The sequence below is a fragment of the Ammospiza caudacuta genome, chromosome 18 (genome assembly GCF_027887145.1).
Source record: "Ammospiza caudacuta isolate bAmmCau1 chromosome 18, bAmmCau1.pri, whole genome shotgun sequence".
Classification (NCBI taxonomy): domain Eukaryota; kingdom Metazoa; phylum Chordata; class Aves; order Passeriformes; family Passerellidae; genus Ammospiza; species Ammospiza caudacuta.
In genome coordinates, this window is record NC_080610.1 from 725736 (window position 1) to 742015 (window position 16280).

The window sequence follows — 16280 nt, forward strand, 5'->3', positions numbered from 1 at the left end:
CTCCAGACACACTGCAGCTGTTCAAGGCATCCCAAGGGGAGTGCAAAAGTGACACAACTTGGCCGCCTCTGCTGGTATTCTCATGAGACCATCCCAAATCGTAGGCTGATTTTCCTTCCTAGGGTTAGGGTTAGAGTTACGCCTAGGGTTAGGGTTTTTAACCAGAAAGCCCTGAGTTCCAAGAACACAGCAGCTGCGAAGGACTACCCCAGAGGAGCGCAAAAGTGCCACAACATGCCTGCCTCTACAGCATTTTACCTTGGGGACATCCCTAATTCCTGGCTGATTTGCCTTTCTCGTCTTGGAGTTGTGGTTAGGCCTAGGGCTAGGATTTTTAAAATCAGGAAGCCCAGACCTCCAGGCACACTGGAGCTGTGAAAGGCATCCAAAAGGGATTGCAAAAGTGCCACAACATTGCTGCCTCCAGCTCTTTCTCCTTGGGACCATCATGGACCCTAGGCTGATTTACTTGCCTCCAGTTGCAGCTATGGTCGCGCCATGGAAAGGGTTTTTAAATCAGGAAACCCTGAGCTCCATTCCCAGTGCAGCTGCGAAAGGCTTCCCAAGGGCAGCCAAAAATTGCCTCAACATGCTCCCTCCAGCGCTTTTTTCCTTGGCACCATCCCTATACCTAGGCTGATTTATCTGCCTAGAGTTATGGTTAGGGTTCAGCCTAGGGATAGGATTTTTTCAAACAGGAAGCCCTGAGTTCCAGGGGCACTGCAGCTGCCAAAGGCATCCCAAGGGGAAAGCAAATGAGCCACAACTCGGCTGTGTCCAGTGCTTTTTCCTTGGGACCATCCCGAAACGAAGGCTGATTTAGAAGCCTCCAGTTAGGGCTAAAGTTGTGGTTTTTTAAACCTGGAAGCCCTGTGCTCCAAGCACACTGCAGCTGTGAAAGGCATCCCAAGGGGAGCGCAAAAGGGCCACAACATGGCTGTCTCCACAGCTTTTTCCTTGGCATAATTCCTAAACCCAGGCTGATTTAAATGACCAGTGTTAGGGTTAGGGTTAGGGTTACGCCTAGGTGTAGAGCTTTTTAAACCAGCAAGCTCTGAGCTCCAGGCACACGGCAGCTGCGAAAGGCATCCCAAGGGGAGCACAAAAGTGCCTGAAAATGGCTGCCTCCATGTTTAAGTGAGGGGAGAACGACCATTCTGCATCGAACTCGATTTATTGATCGATCAGTCAGCTTAAATAATAGTGTTAACGAACTTCATGCATATTCCAAAATATAGCTTTATGATAGGCTAACAGAGAAAACTCTAACCACTCCTTTTGTTTTACAATACCGTTGATTATTTACATAAAACAAAACCAGTGTTCTCACTGTGATATGAACGGTTCCCAAAACTTCCATATCTGTTCCCAGGGTGCCATCTTTTCCCAGAGAGGATGTTACCTTTGTTATGTGAAGACTGCCTGAGAAGTTTATTGTTTATACAATGATGCCTGAGAGAGACTAATTGTTTATAGAAGTCAGGCTGGGAACTGCTTTGAAACTGCTTCACAGCTACCTGTTACTTTTCTCTCAGTTGCATGGCTTCATGGCCTTTTTCCTCAAGCCATGCCTGAACTAAACTCTCCACACTTCCCCCGTTTTTTTCTTTAAGAGAAAGGAGGTTAGTCTGCCAGGTCTTCTCTATCATCCTACTAACCATCTTTTGGATACAGCCACAGAAACAAGGTAATATGAGTAAAAGCAATAAGAATACCCCTAATATCCCTATAGCATATGTTATAAGGTTTCTTAGCCAGGGTCCCAATCCAAAACTTTTAAGTCACTCATCAATACCCAATCCTTCTTCTTCCTTAAGCTTATTAAGCCCTAGCTGTAGCTTTTTCAACTTAGCATGAATAGATACAGAATGATCAGATAAATTCATGCAACACATTCCTTCAAACTCTTCACACCCATGGCCTTGTGCTAATAATAAGAAATCTATAGCAGCTCTATTTTGTAGAACAGCGTGATTAACACTTTGTACATCTGAAGTTAACATGTCTAATATCTGTGAAGTTTTATTCAGTTCACCCTTAGCCCAGCACCCTATTTGTTTTGCTAGAGTCAATGCTTTGCTTGCAGCACCCCATGGTAGGAAAGCTGAAACCATCACTTGCTTAAATTTACTCCAGAACCATGGATCTCCTATCTGACTACAGTCTAAATCATGTAAGCTACGCTTTTGCCTGCTTATCTTATGACTTAATTGCATTAGCACAGATATATTAGCGTGAAATAGTGATAGCTTACCTAAATAACAAGGTCCACCCTGAGGTTGAGCAGGTATACCATTCCAGGCTCTATCTCCGCAAATTAGAAATATTCCTGTAGGTAATTTCTTAGGTGTCATAATGCTAGAGCCTTTACAATGGTTGTAGAGTTGTTTAGACACTATGTTTGGCTTTAGAGCTGAATCCAAAGTAGCCCATGTTTGTTTATATGGATTCATCTTTTGAGGATTAGAATAGTCAAAGCTAAACCACCCACCGTCGGAAGTGCTGGTCATGCTAGCATTTGCACTTCCAAAAAGCTCTAACTCCTCAGGTGGAGAATGCAAAGGAATATTAAGAAATTGAACTAACAGGCATTGACGGTAGCCATCACTCTGACTGGCAGTATACCCTTTAGGCAATTTAATATTTACCATACTGCGCATACATAAGGCACGGTTATTAATAAAACTGCAGAATTCTTGAGGAGACCATACTGGGAGCCCTACCAAACAGGTTCAAAAGGGGTTAGTAACTCCTCCAATGCTGAGACAAAGCAAAGTCTGATTAATCTGCCTAGCAAGTGTTAGCCATACATTATTTCTCGGTTGACTAAAATGTGTTACCTTTAATTCTTCAGCTACCACTACACTAAGTAATATAATAAAAGGAAACCTCATTTTTCTGGTTTTACTTTGACCTTTTTCTTCTTGTCAGTTTTTAACCTTACTGTTCCCGAGACCTGAAGACCACACCTTTGTAATCTTTTAATGCAGTTGTCTAATGCCTGATTGGGATCTCCTTTTATAGGCCCTACAATGGAATGTTGTGTTAAAGGCACCAGCTTTCTACACCTTACAGAGGCTATATATGATGCACTTTGAGCTTTAACCCTTTTCAAAATACACTGTACCTCCCACCAATAATAAGCCATGATTTTCTGCTCATGTGACTCATAAAGACCTAAAGCTGAGGCAGTGTTTAGCCCTGTTTCATTCCGTAGAGCCCACTCCCAATTATGTTCCCAGTTATGTCTATGATTACAGGTATCACACCATAAACGAAAAAGTGACAACTGATCCACCCAAAAAGTCCTGTCACAACCCCCGCAATACAGTGCAACCCAAGCAGCAAAATTTGGGCTGTGACATTCAAGACAGTTCTCTTTTGCCGGTCCTTTTATATGGAAAGATGATAACGATTCAATAATGTCAATCAGTTCCCTGGTTGTCCGGCAATGGCGTGTTATGGCCCTGTCGATCGCCTTCGAGTGTCCCTTCAGCTGAAGCAGTAGTGGTCTCAGGATCAGGAGCAGCTTCTTCTCCAGACGGTCCTTGTCCTCTTCTGTGAGTTGATCCACCAGCCGCTGCATCAAGAACAGGTTTAGTCCACTTGGCAGGTACCCACAATGCTCCTGTAGGGGTGGAAATACAAACATATCCCCTTCCCCAGAACAGGACCTTAGCAGGATCTTTCCATAGCCCTGTCTTGGGATCTCGGTATTTTACCCATACCTCTTTTTCTTGCTCACCAGTTTCTTGTGGCTTATAGTGTAGTTCTGCTGGGGGCTGCCCTACATCACCAAACACACATAAATGATTGATCACAAATAAGCTTTTTAGTAATCTAGAGTGGGGGTCAGTTACCTCTTCCTGTTTGGCTAAATACTTCTTTAAGGTACCATGTGCCCTTTCAATGATGGCCTGCCCTGTTGGGGAATTAGGAATACCTGTAACATGTTCAATTCCCCACTTTCTAAAGAATTTCCCTATTCTATGACTGGTATAGGCAGAACCATTATCTGTTTTAATTCTTTTTGGTGTACCCATCACTGCAAAGCAACTGTACAGATGTCTTTCTACATGAATAGCTTTTTCTCCTGACTGAGCTGTTGCCAATATATATTTGCTGTAAGTATCAATGGACACATGTACATACTTTAGGTTGCCAAAACTAGGAACATGTGTAACATCCATTTGCCACAATTCATTTGTTTGCAGGCCTCGTGGATTTACTCCTAGGCCTAAACCACTTCCCCCATTATGATGGCTACAAGTAGGGCAAGCCCTCACAATGGCTTTTGCTTCTGAGAGTGTTATCTTAAATTCTCTGCTTAAGCCTTTTGCATTCTGGTGAAACATTGAGTGAGCTTCTCGAGCCAATTGGTGACTTGACAGAGGTGTACTTTGGGTAATAGTAACCAATCTATCTGCTCTATCATTTCCTTCACCTAAACCAACCTTCCATTTATGACTTCTAATATGAATTACAGCGTAAGCATGTTCCCTGGATCTTGTAGCTCTCTTTAGCTGCAATAGTAGTTCATATAGTCTTTGATTTTTCACCTCTTTTATGGAAGCATCTTCAATTCTTGCTACAACTCCTGCTACATACAGAGAGTCTGTAACAACATTCAAAAGTTCCTTAAATTGTACCATTGCCCAAACCACTGCTAACAGTTCCATGGTTTGTAGGCTGTCCACTGCTTCTGCTTGCAGAATATGATGCTTCCATACTCCCTTTTCTTGCCAAGTTATTGCAGCAGTTCTTGATTTCCTGCCAGCGTCTGTAAATGCAGTAATGGCACCTGAGATAGGAGAATTCTCTCGCTTTGGACGAGTTATCCAGTCCCAGTCCCCTATCCATTGAATGAACGCTGGCTGAAGCTGATGTGTTTCAATAGGGCAACATGCTCCCAAAAGGGCTTCCTGCATTTCCTCTGAATGAGTCAAATACCAGTCCAAGGTATCCTTCTTCATAGGTATCTTGATGGCAGCTGGTTCTAACCCAGCTACCTGCAGCGTCCTTTCTCTGCCCTTCTTTATCAAATTCACTAACATTTCAATTTTTTGCAGAAGAGTCTTGCTTTGCTGCAGTGGGGGGGAGATCCATTCTAATATCCGTGTTTCCCCTGTTTCTTTTTTACATTGTGTAAGTGCTCCCAAAAGATATTGTGGGCCTTTCCAGATGGTAAGATCTATGGGTACATCAGGATCCCTTCGATGAACATGTCCATGCATAACACAGTCCATAATTTGCTGAATGGCCCGCTGTTGCTTATCAGTGATGCACACCGGATGAGCTGGATCAGTTCCTTTTAACAGTGGACGCAGCTCATCAAGCAGTTCATTAGGTATTCCCACCATCGGTTTTAACCACTGTAAATCACCTAAGAATCTCTGAGCTTCATTTAAGTTGGTTATTTTTGTTTTTAATTGCAGCTTTTGAGGTTTAACAATTTGTTCTGTCATAGACCATCTCAGATATTTCCAGGGAGCAGTTGTTTGAATTTTCTCAGGAGCTACTACCAAAGAGTATTGTGCCAGTGTTGTTCTTATTTCCTGGACTTGTTGTTGTGTGAAAGGCATCGGCTGAGCAAACAATACATCATCCATGTAATGATATATGACTGTATTAGGCCATAGCTTTCTAAGAGGTTGTAAAGCTGCACTGACATAAAGCTGACACAAGGTGGGGCTGTTCCGCATGCCCTGCGGAAGAACCGTCCATTCAAACCTCTGATCGGGTGCTTCTTTGTTAATCGCAGGTAATGTAAATGCAAATCGTCGCATATCCTGCGGGTGCAGGGCGATAGTAAAAAAGCAGTCCTTAAGATCAATAATTAGCAAAGGCCAATCCATCGGGATCATGCCTAGGTTCGGTAATGATGCCGAATTTTGCCCCAAAAGGCGAGAATAACTGCTTAAGAGACTCAGCCTAAGTCAGATAAGCAGGAGGTATTTTATTACGACGCGTCGGAGAAATCACAAAATGGATTTCTGAATTATGTACAGCAAAAGCGGGTTTTTATACAATTTTAAACAAGGATTACATCATTTATTACATGCATATTCATAGGCAGGTGGAGTCTTCTGGGAATTCTTGGTCTTCCTCAGTTAAATTTTAAGCTTTTCCTAATTTGGTCTTCTTCCTGTTATCCTTGGCATGTTTTTCCATGACTTAGCTGAAGTAACTGTTGTGCTTGGCTTGATCCTAATGGGTTGGCAGGTCACTTTAACTTATTGGCTTCCACTTCTTCTTCTTCAAATATTCTAATTCCAAAGTTTCTTCTGTGAGTGTATTTTAGATTACCTATCCAAATATTGTGAGTGTATTTTTACATTGCCTTATCTAAGTATCTGATCAAAGATCTTCCTGAAAGTGTATTTTAGGTTATTTATTAACTGCTGCAATTCCCTTAATATATTTGAGTGTCTTTTAATTCTTTTATTTTTCAGAAGCTATTAACCATTATAATAAATGGCTTCATTTCCCCCCTTTTCTTATTACTTACGAATTCTTTCGTCAAATTTTAACCCTGTAGGGCGCTGATATGCTCGTACCATAGCCCAGATCATTTGGGTTCTTTTCATTATAATTCTCAGTCTCCACCACATACAAATATTTGTAAGAGTTAATAGTAACAGAACTATGGTTAAAGACTTGTGTAGCTGTTGGGGAGTATCCTACAAAGATATCCCACCAATGATGCTGGCCTACTTGTTCTACTTTAGTCAGGACATTCTGTATTTTTTCTGAATTATGTTCTACCTGCCATACCATTCGTTTGGTTGTTTGATTTACGTTTTGTATCAATTCCTTTACTTTAGGATGTGTGAGCATTGCTTTAAGGACTTCGACGTCCATCCCTATTTGTAATTTCGGTATCTCTTGATAGTCTTTTCTTGGCAATTATCTATGGTGACGTTATCGCAAGCTGTCCTCACACAAGCGCACCCATTCCCTATATAATAAACTTGTGATTGTGTTCTATTATGCGGAAGCATTTCAAAGGTACATACACTATTTTCAGCATCTAAGCATAGATCTTCCGCTTCTACTACAGTGTTTTCACAGACATAGCCTAATTGTCCTCTAGGAATACATGCTTCTGTGCTAACCGATTGCCACCTATTTTTGGTATTATCATAACTAGCCCAGACATTATAGTCTATGGGCTTGACAATAACATCTTGATGTATTGTCCCTAGAGTGAGGATAGGAAAGATAGCTCTTTCCTCTGCTGCACTAATGGTGAGGACATAGGCTTCAATGTGTTCCTCTTGAGGCTCATAAGTGAAATTTACTAATTGCCACCAGGCTTGGTGGTCCTTCTCAAATTGTGTAGTATGATTGTCCTTTAGTATTGTTTCTCTTATCTCTTGAGGTAATATACCTGACGTTCCTTCTCTCATTATTCCTGCCGCTACTGATTGTACCCATTGTTGTGTCTGAGGGCACTGGATAGCTAGTGCAATTTCTCTGCTAAGTTCCCCTGTATAGTTAGCGAACTTCAAAAAAAAAATCCTCTTCAGTATGGTTTGCTACCATGGTTAGTAATTTTACTACTAGGGATTGTGTTTCTGCTAATGTGAGCATGGATGAACTGAGGGGCATTTTTAGCTTTCCTAAGTTCGACGTGACGGTACTTAATTTATTCACTAATACTTCTTGATCTATCGTGTTTAATATACCAAATCCAGTGCCAATCCATCCACTTAGATCTCTTTGTGCTCTTCTATGATGAGACCTTGTTGCTAGCCATGCATTCCATCCAACTCCGGGTGGATACACTGGTGTGCGTTAGACCATTGGTCTATTGAGACAGAGCCTTGGGGAAGAACTATACTTATCATTAGTCCAATGATCAGGGTTGTGAAGATCTGAGGTGGAGTCAGGATCATGATGTCTGCTCCTCTTTTTTATTTTCCGGAGCTTTCTTGACTCGTGAGTAATGGATCCACGTGGGTCGCTCTTTGATGCGAAATGCGGTGAAGGTAGTCAGCAGCACTTGGAAAGGTCCCTTCCACTTCTCTTGTAGGGGTTTTCCTAAAAGATTCTTAACATACACCCAATCACCGGGATTAAACGGATGCAATTTGCAGTCGGGTTGTTTAGGTTGGTGCCCTATCACCACAGTAGCATTCTTATCAAACTGTTTCCCCACCGTAATTACATAATCATAAATATACTGATTACCGATTTGGTCTATAGTGTCCCCATTTACAACTTGCATAGCATAAGGTCTACCATACAAAATTTCAAATGGGCTTAACTTTTCTTTTGATCTTGGTTTGACTCTCAGCCTAACCAGAGCAATAGGCAAAGCCTGATACCACTGCAAATTAGTCTCCTAGCATATTTTGGCAATTTGCTGTTTGATGAGATGATTCATCTTTTCCACTTGCCCACTGGCCTGTGGACGATAAGGTGTGTGTAGTTGCCATTTGATTTGTAATGCTTTGCTTATTGCTCTCACCACTTTTGCACAGAAGTGTGTACCTCTATCCGAAGAAATGCTCTTTGGTACCCCAAACCGTGGAATAATTTCATTCAACAGTACTTTAGTCACTTCTCTTTCCTTATTTGTCCTACAAGGGAATGCTTCAGGCCACCCAGAAAATGTATCAGTTAGTACCAACAAATACTGAAACCCCCCTTTTCTTGGGAGTTCAGAAAAATCAATTTGCCATACTTCACCTGGGAATTTACCTCGATTTATGGCTCCTTGATGTACTTTGGTTCCTGTGTTCGGGTTATTTTTCAGACACCGCTCGCACTGGGATGTGACGTGCTTTACAGTAGTAAATAATTTCGGTCCTGCTATCCTGGCTCGCAAATGTTGATAAAGCGGATCTAGACCCCAATGGGCCTTTTCATGCTCCGCCTTCACAATCTGCCACATTATGTTCCCTGGTATTATCAACTGTCCTGTTTCTAATTGTCCCCATCCACTGTCTAACAGTTTACCTTTATTCTTTTGAATCCATCTATGATCTGATTCCTGGTAATCTGGCTGGATATTGGTATCCAGCTCTCCTGGTATTAGGGCCACTATTTCCACTTCTCTATTCCTTGTGGCAGCCAATTTAGCTTCTGTATCTGCCTTCCTGTTCCCTATTTCTGGAAGAGTGTTACCTTTCAGATGTCCTTTACAATGCATTATGGCCACTTGTGCTGGGAGTTGGACCGCCTCTAGCAATCGCAGAATCTCTTCTGCATGTTTGACTGTTTTTCCTTGTGTAGTCAATAGTCCTCTTTCTTTCCAGATGGCCCCATGAGCATGTACAACAGAGAAGGCATATTTAGAGTCTGTCCATATATTAATTTGCATGTTTTCTGCCAATTCCAGGGCTCGGGTCAGAGCTATCAGCTCTGCCTTTTGGGCTGAGGTCCCTGCAGGCAAGGGGTTTGACTCAATTACCCTTTCTGTAGTGGTGACTGCATAGCCAGCCATTCTTACTCCTTACTTCACGAAGCTGCTGCCATCTGAGAACCAGTTGTCCGCACCTTCAAGCGGCTCTTCTTTGAGATCTGGGCGACTGGAGTAGACGGCTTCAATTGTTTCCAGGCAGTCGTGTTCGATGGGTTCTGCTGGGGCTCTCCCTTCTAGAAATGAAGCTGGGTTCACAATGTTAGTTACCTGAATGGTTACGTCATCTGATTCAGCCAAGATGGCCTGGTATTTTAGGAATCTGGAAGGCGACAACCAATGGTTGCCTTTCTGTTCCAGCACAGCCGACACAGTGTGAGATACTAACACAGTCATCTTCTGGCCCAGTGTGAGCTTTCTGGCCTCTTCTATGTTAATTATCACTGCAGCCACTGCCCTCAGACAGCCTGGCCATCCTTTACTTACTTCATCCAATCGCTTGGAGAAGTAGGCCACAGGTCTCTTGTGTGTTCCCAACTGCTGCGCCAGGACTCCTAGGGCCATCCCTTGTCGTTCATGGGAGAACAGCCAGAATGGTTTTGATACATCTGGGAGACCTAAGGCCGGTGCTCTCATTAGCTCCAGCTTCAACTTCTTGAAGGCCCCTTCTGCCTCGGGAGTCCAAGCTAGAACATCCTTAGTTTCTTTCAACAAATCGTACAGTGGTTTAGCGAGTATCCCGTACTGGTAGATCCATAGCCGACACCAACCTGTCATCCCCAGAAAGGCGCGCAGATCTCTCACTGTCTCTGGTTTAGGCATTTGACAGATGGCCTCTTTCCTAGCTGCTCCCAGGGATCGCTGTCCTCTGGAGACTTCGTATCCCAGGTACACCACTACTTTTTGCACCAGCTGTGCTTTCTGTTGAGAGACTCGGTATCCACTTAAACCCAGGAAATTTAACAAGGAAATAGTCCATTCAATGCATTCTTCCTCTGTCACTGTTGCTATTAGGAGGTCATCTACGTATTGCAGAAGGGTGCCATCTCCCAGCGGCCTTTCCCACTGTTCTAATTCTTTGGCTAACTGATTCCCAAAAATCGTAGGGGAGTTCGCCCATCCTTGGGGCAATACCGTCCAGGTAAGTTGGGTCTTTCTTCCTTTATCTACAGATTCCCATTCAAAGGCAAAAATCTTTTGACTCTCGGGAGCTAAGGGAAGGCAGAAGAATGTGTCTTTCAAGTCTAATACGGTGAACCAGGCCAAATTATCCTTGAGTCTAGTTAAAAGCGTGTATGGATTAGCAACTAAAGGATGTAATGTCTTGGTTATTTCGTTTACTGCCCTCAAATCCTGAACTAGTCTATAAGCTCCATTAGGTTTCTTTACTGGCAAGATTGGTGTATTAAAATCCGATTCACATTCTACCAATAACCCCAGTTCCAGAAACCTTTTGATTATGGGCTCAATCCCCTTCCTGTCTTCTATTCTCAAAGGGTATTGTTTTCTTACCACCGGTCTTGCCCCGTCTTTAAGTTCAACAACAATCGGTGCTGCTTGTTTTGATTTTCCAGGTATATCAGTAGCCCATACTAATGGGTATGCCTCGCTCAGGACTCACTCAAAATTGTGATTCTCAGGTTTAGGTTTCACACAACTGATTGTTAGGCTTAGGGCTGTAATCAGTTGTTCTTCTTTTACTTGAAATTCAAATCTGTCCTTTTTGAACTTTATTATGGCTCCCAAGTTCTCTAGTAAGTCTCTCCCTAGTAGAGGTTTTGGTGAATTTGGCAAATACAGAAACTGGTGAATTCCCATTTGTTTCCCAATTTTGTATTTGATAGGTTTCAAAAAGTAAGCTTTTGCTGGTTGGCCTGTTGCTCCCACAACTTGTACAAATTCATCACTTTTAGGTACCAATTCTTGATTTAAAACCGAAAAAGTTGCTCCCGTATCAATCAAAAAATCCAATTCCTTTTTACCTTCCCCTAGCTCCATTTTAACCAGTGGGTCTGCTAGGGTTCGGCCCACCGGTCCCCCTCATTCACTGTCCTGATGTGCGATAGTAGTAGTGTCCATTGATCTTTCTCTTGATTGAGGGCACTCATGTTTCCAGTGTCCCGTTTGGAAGCAATAGGCACACTGGTTTAGCCCTATTCTAGCTGGGTGGGGTTGGAACCTCCCTCCCCCTCTCACTGGGTAGCCTCTGCCCCTACCCCTGGTTCCAGGTTCCGAGTAACCTGTCTTCTGAGCTGCCACTGCCACAGCCACTACTCGAGCTATCCTCCTGTCCTCCCTTTTCTTCTCCTCAACTTCTCTATTATTATATACCTTCCATGCCTCATTCAGCAAGGCCTCCAGGTTTTTATTTTCTGGATGTTCAAGCTTTTGCAATTTCTTTCTGATGTCTGGGTTACTCTGTCCCATCATTAATCCTAACAGGTGTTGTTTCCCTTCTTCCGTTGCCGGGTCCAGGGGTGTGTATTTTCTCATGGCTGCCCTAAGTCTATCCAAAAACTCTGACGGGGTCTCATCCTTTCCCCGCCTAATGTCATATAACATCGACCAATTGATAGCCTTAGGGATCGCATTACGCAAGCCCATCGCTATCAGCTTTCTGTACTGCACCAGTCGTCGATAGTGCTCTTCGTTGCCCGGATCCCACTCTGGTTTACTGCTGGGGAAATTATCTTCTAGTCTCCCTGATAATACTTGAGCATGTCGTTTTCCTGTTTCCAATACGAGTTCCCTTTCTGTATCTGTCAATTCTGACAACATCACCTCTATATCTTCCCAATCAATATCTAAATTCTTTGCCATTAATTCAAACCTCTTCGCTACTCCCTCTGGATTCCTCCTGAAGTTCCTTGCCTCATCCCTCCAATTGTTCAGATCACTTGTGGAGAACGGCACCTTTACCCTGGTCCTTTCTCCTACCATTGGCATAAGTTGTCGGAGAGGAGCTATTGTATGGTTCCGTTCCTCTTCTTGCTTTGCTTCCCTCCGTGCCACAGATCTGGTATAATACGAATGACTAGTCCCCTCCCCAGGATCTTCCTGTGCCTCAATGTCTTCCCTATTCTTTCTCTTCTCTTTTCTCTTTCCCTTTCCCTGTTCTTCATCTTCACCTTCTATTTCTGTTAACTCTTTTCCTACTACCCCCCTGGCATGGTTTACACAGTCCAGCCGCGCCTCGCTCTGCATCTGTCGCCTTTCTTCCCGCATCTGCTGGCGCCTATCCTGTTCCGGGCTACTGTCCTCATCTTCTGTTCCCCTTCCATCTCTCCTATCTTCTATCTGAATTATTATATTCAGCTTCTGTGAGTTGTTCTCTGCCTCCCTTTCGTATGTCTCAGTGTCATTCTCCTCACTATACCTCAGCTTAGAGACGTTGCCTCCTAGTGAGTTATCCCCAGTCCTTGGTGTGCTGGTTTCTATTCTACAGGTACCTGATTTCCCAAAACCTCCATTTCTGGGTGTTCTACCATCCCCATATGGACTTAGTTCGGGGAGGCTGCGTGTCTCCCATTGACTCTCTGTTCCATGTGGGCTGCCTTCTTCCCTCTCAACTTCTAATCTGGGTGGGCTGTCAGCATCCCTGTAGCTTCCCGACCCCTGTGGACTATCTGGTCCCTGCGGGCTGCTTTCCCTCTTGTCCATCCCCGATTTTAATGGACTATCCTCCTCCCAAGTGTTATCTAGTTTCTGAGGACTGTGCCCAAACTTAGATTTCCACCATCGTTCCAGCTCCTTTAAGGGGCTAGGATCCCCTTGTTCCTCCTTTGGCCTGGGAAGAGGCCCTTCCCGTCCTGGGGCGAATGGATGGTATTCCCACAGGCTTATTTCGCTCTCCTTTCCACTATCCCTTCTTGTCAATTTAAGACATTGTTGCCCAATGCTACATGCATCACAGCACCGTTCTTTAGGCTTTGAACCTTTCTTATCTTTTTCCAGGGCTAGTACTAGGGGGTCCTGAGGTGCTACATTTACCCCGCACTCTTTTTGCCACTCCGGTTTATTTCTTAGGGTAAAGAACATGTCAGCATACATCACTTCGTCCCATTTGTTAAGTCGGCGAAGGAAAAGCATCAATTGCAAAATAGTATTATAATTAGTTGTTCCCTCCGGCGGCCATTTCTCATTGTCATCTAACTTGTACAACGGCCACCACTGCGTACAATATTTAAGGAGTGTCTTTTACTTATGTTTCCCCCCGGGATCCCTCCCAAGTCCTTCCAGTGTTTTAGGATACATCCTAAGGGGGTTTTCATATTTACGTCCTTACTCTGTTGACTTCCCATAGTTATTCCCTGTGTTGGTTTAACACTTCACACACAATTTTCAGTCGCTTTTGTCCTGGCTTCTCGCGTCGCAGCGATGCTGCGTCTCATTCACTCTCAACCATACACGCGCACCTTTATAAAGGAATTCCTACCTTATGGTCTATATCAGAACAGACTGTTACCAGGTTTGGTCACGCGAGGTCACCTACAGACCGTGAGACACCGGTTTGCCAGATTCATGCAATCGCAACCGTAGACAGTATAACAATTGCAGGGGGGTCACAATTTTCTTCCGGATATCTATCAACTTATTTTCTTCTAAAAAATTACAGAGAGAGCGGCAAGATGTTTTCTGTAAGATTTTGCAACAAACACATAGAACAGACACAAAAGATCACCGGCTGACAGACCTCTTCAGATAGCAGTTTCAGTTCTTAACCCTTAATTCACAGTATTACAACATCAAACACAATGTTAAAACAGTTTCCCACATAATAAGAACAAACCAAAGATACGAAAAAAATATTCCTTCCAGCAGGGCTCTAACCTGCGTTTCTATTACCGGGCCTCTAACCCAGCAGGACTCTAACCTGCGTTACCCAGCAGGACTCTAACCTGCGTTTCTATTACCGGGCCTCTAACCCAGCAGGACTCTAACCTGCGTTTCTATTACCGGGCCTCTAACCCAGCAGGACTCTAACCTGCGTTTCTATAACCGGGCCTCTAACCCAGCAGGACTCTAACCTGCGTTACCCAGCAGGACTCTAACCTGCGTTTCTATTACCGGGCCTCTAACCCAGCAGGACTCTAACCTGCGTTTCTATTACCGGGCCTCTAACCCAGCCGGGATTCGTTACCGGGGCGTCCCCCAGCTTTCCCTTCGGGCGGTCACGTCTGACCCCCGTTTCCCTACAAAACCAATAAACAATTAAAATACCTCTTAATTGAAGCAGGAGATGCAGGGAACCCTCCGTCCACCAAGGCGCCGGTCCAGGGGGGGGTCTCTTCTGACAAAAAATTCGTCAGGGGCGCCCAGAGAATCCCGACCCCGGACCCGGCCCGGGAGGACCTCAAGGCCTGCATCTCCTGTCTGGTCCCACCTGGGTCGCCAGAAAATGATGCCGAATTTTGCCCCAAAAGGCGAGAATAACTGCTTAAGAGACTCAGCCTAAGTCAGATAAGCAGGAGGTATTTTATTACGACGCGTCGGAGAAATCACAAAATGGATTTCTGAATTATGTACAGCAAAAGCGGGTTTTTATACAATTTTAAACAAGGATTACATCATTTATTACATGCATATTCATAGGCAGGCGGAGTCTTCTGGGAATTCTTGGTCTTCCTCAGTTAAATTTTAAGCTTTTCCTAATTTGGTCTTCTTCCTGTTATCCTTGGCATGTTTTTCCATGACTTAGCTGAAGTAACTGTTGTGCTTGGCTTGATCCTAACGGGTTGGCAGGTCACTTTAACTTATTGGCTTCCACTTCTTCTTCTTCAAATATTCTAATTCCAAAGTTTCTTCTGTGAGTGTATTTTAGATTACCTATCCAAATATTGTGAGTGTATTTTTACATTGCCTTATCTAAGTATCTGATCAAAGATCTTCCTGAAAGTGTATTTTAGGTTATTTATTAACTGCTGCAATTCCCTTAATATATTTGAGTGTCTTTTAATTCTTTTATTTTTCAGAAGCTATTAACCATTATAATAAATGGCTTCAGTAATCCAGGTTGTAATGAGCCCATAGGTTCCATCTGATCATTAACAGCACGCAAGTCATGGAGCAGTCTGTATTTCCCTGACTTCTTTTTAATTACAAAAATTGGAGTATTCCAGGGGCTGGTAGACAAACGCAAATGTCCCTGTTGAAACTGTTCTGACACGAGCTGATGTGCGTGTTGCAAACTTTCCCCTTTCAAAGGCCATTGCTTAACCCATACCGGGGTGTCATCGACCCAGGTAATGGGAATTGGGAATGTCCAAGCAATGGCTTTTACTCCAAATGGTGTTCATTTGTTAGAACAACCCCTAGCTGAGCCATAATGTCCCGGCCTATAAGGCATTGAACAGTAGGAGGTAACTGCACCACTGAAAAAATCGCTGTCAGCTGCTTCCTGTCGATATGAACTTGAAGCGGCTTGCCAGGGTAAATCCTCCTACCCTGGATACAGCAGTGGCTGCCGGCTGCAGGGGCCAGTGATGAGGCCAGCAGCTAGGACTGATAATGCTGGAATCTGCTCCGGTATCCAGCAGACCTGAAAATGACCTTTTCTGTCCGTTATATTCTATCTCAACTTTTTTCTTCGGTCTCTCGGCCAGATTTAAAGTTAACAAAGTAAGTCCTCCTGTAGAACCAAAAGCGCTGTCTCTCCTCTCTTGGGTTTTAATGGGTTGTATTCCTTTCGTCATTTGCTCAAGCGGTACCAGCTGAGCAATCCTTTGTCCCTTGTTAATTTGGAGAGGAGGAAAAGGAGTATAAACCATGACCATAATTTCTCCCGTGTAATCCGCATCAATAACGCCAGGTAACACAAACAGTCCTAACATAGAAGCAGAAGATCTCCCAAATAGTAACGCACCCATTGCTTTGTTTTGTATAATAATAGGTCCTTGAATCCCCGTAGGGATTT

General features: G+C 43.7%; 1 protein-coding gene across 1 annotated transcript; it reads right to left on the reverse strand.

Annotated features, from left to right (window-relative positions):
• Nucleotides 1-3597: 3597 nt before the first annotated feature.
• Nucleotides 3598-13027, reverse strand: LOC131565640 (uncharacterized). Its single transcript, XM_058816641.1, is given in 5 exon segments — nt 3598-3628; nt 3729-3787; nt 3861-3922; nt 9133-10959; nt 11962-13027. Coding segments are annotated over 5 exon segments (3045 nt in total).
• Nucleotides 13028-16280: the final 3253 nt, after the last annotated feature.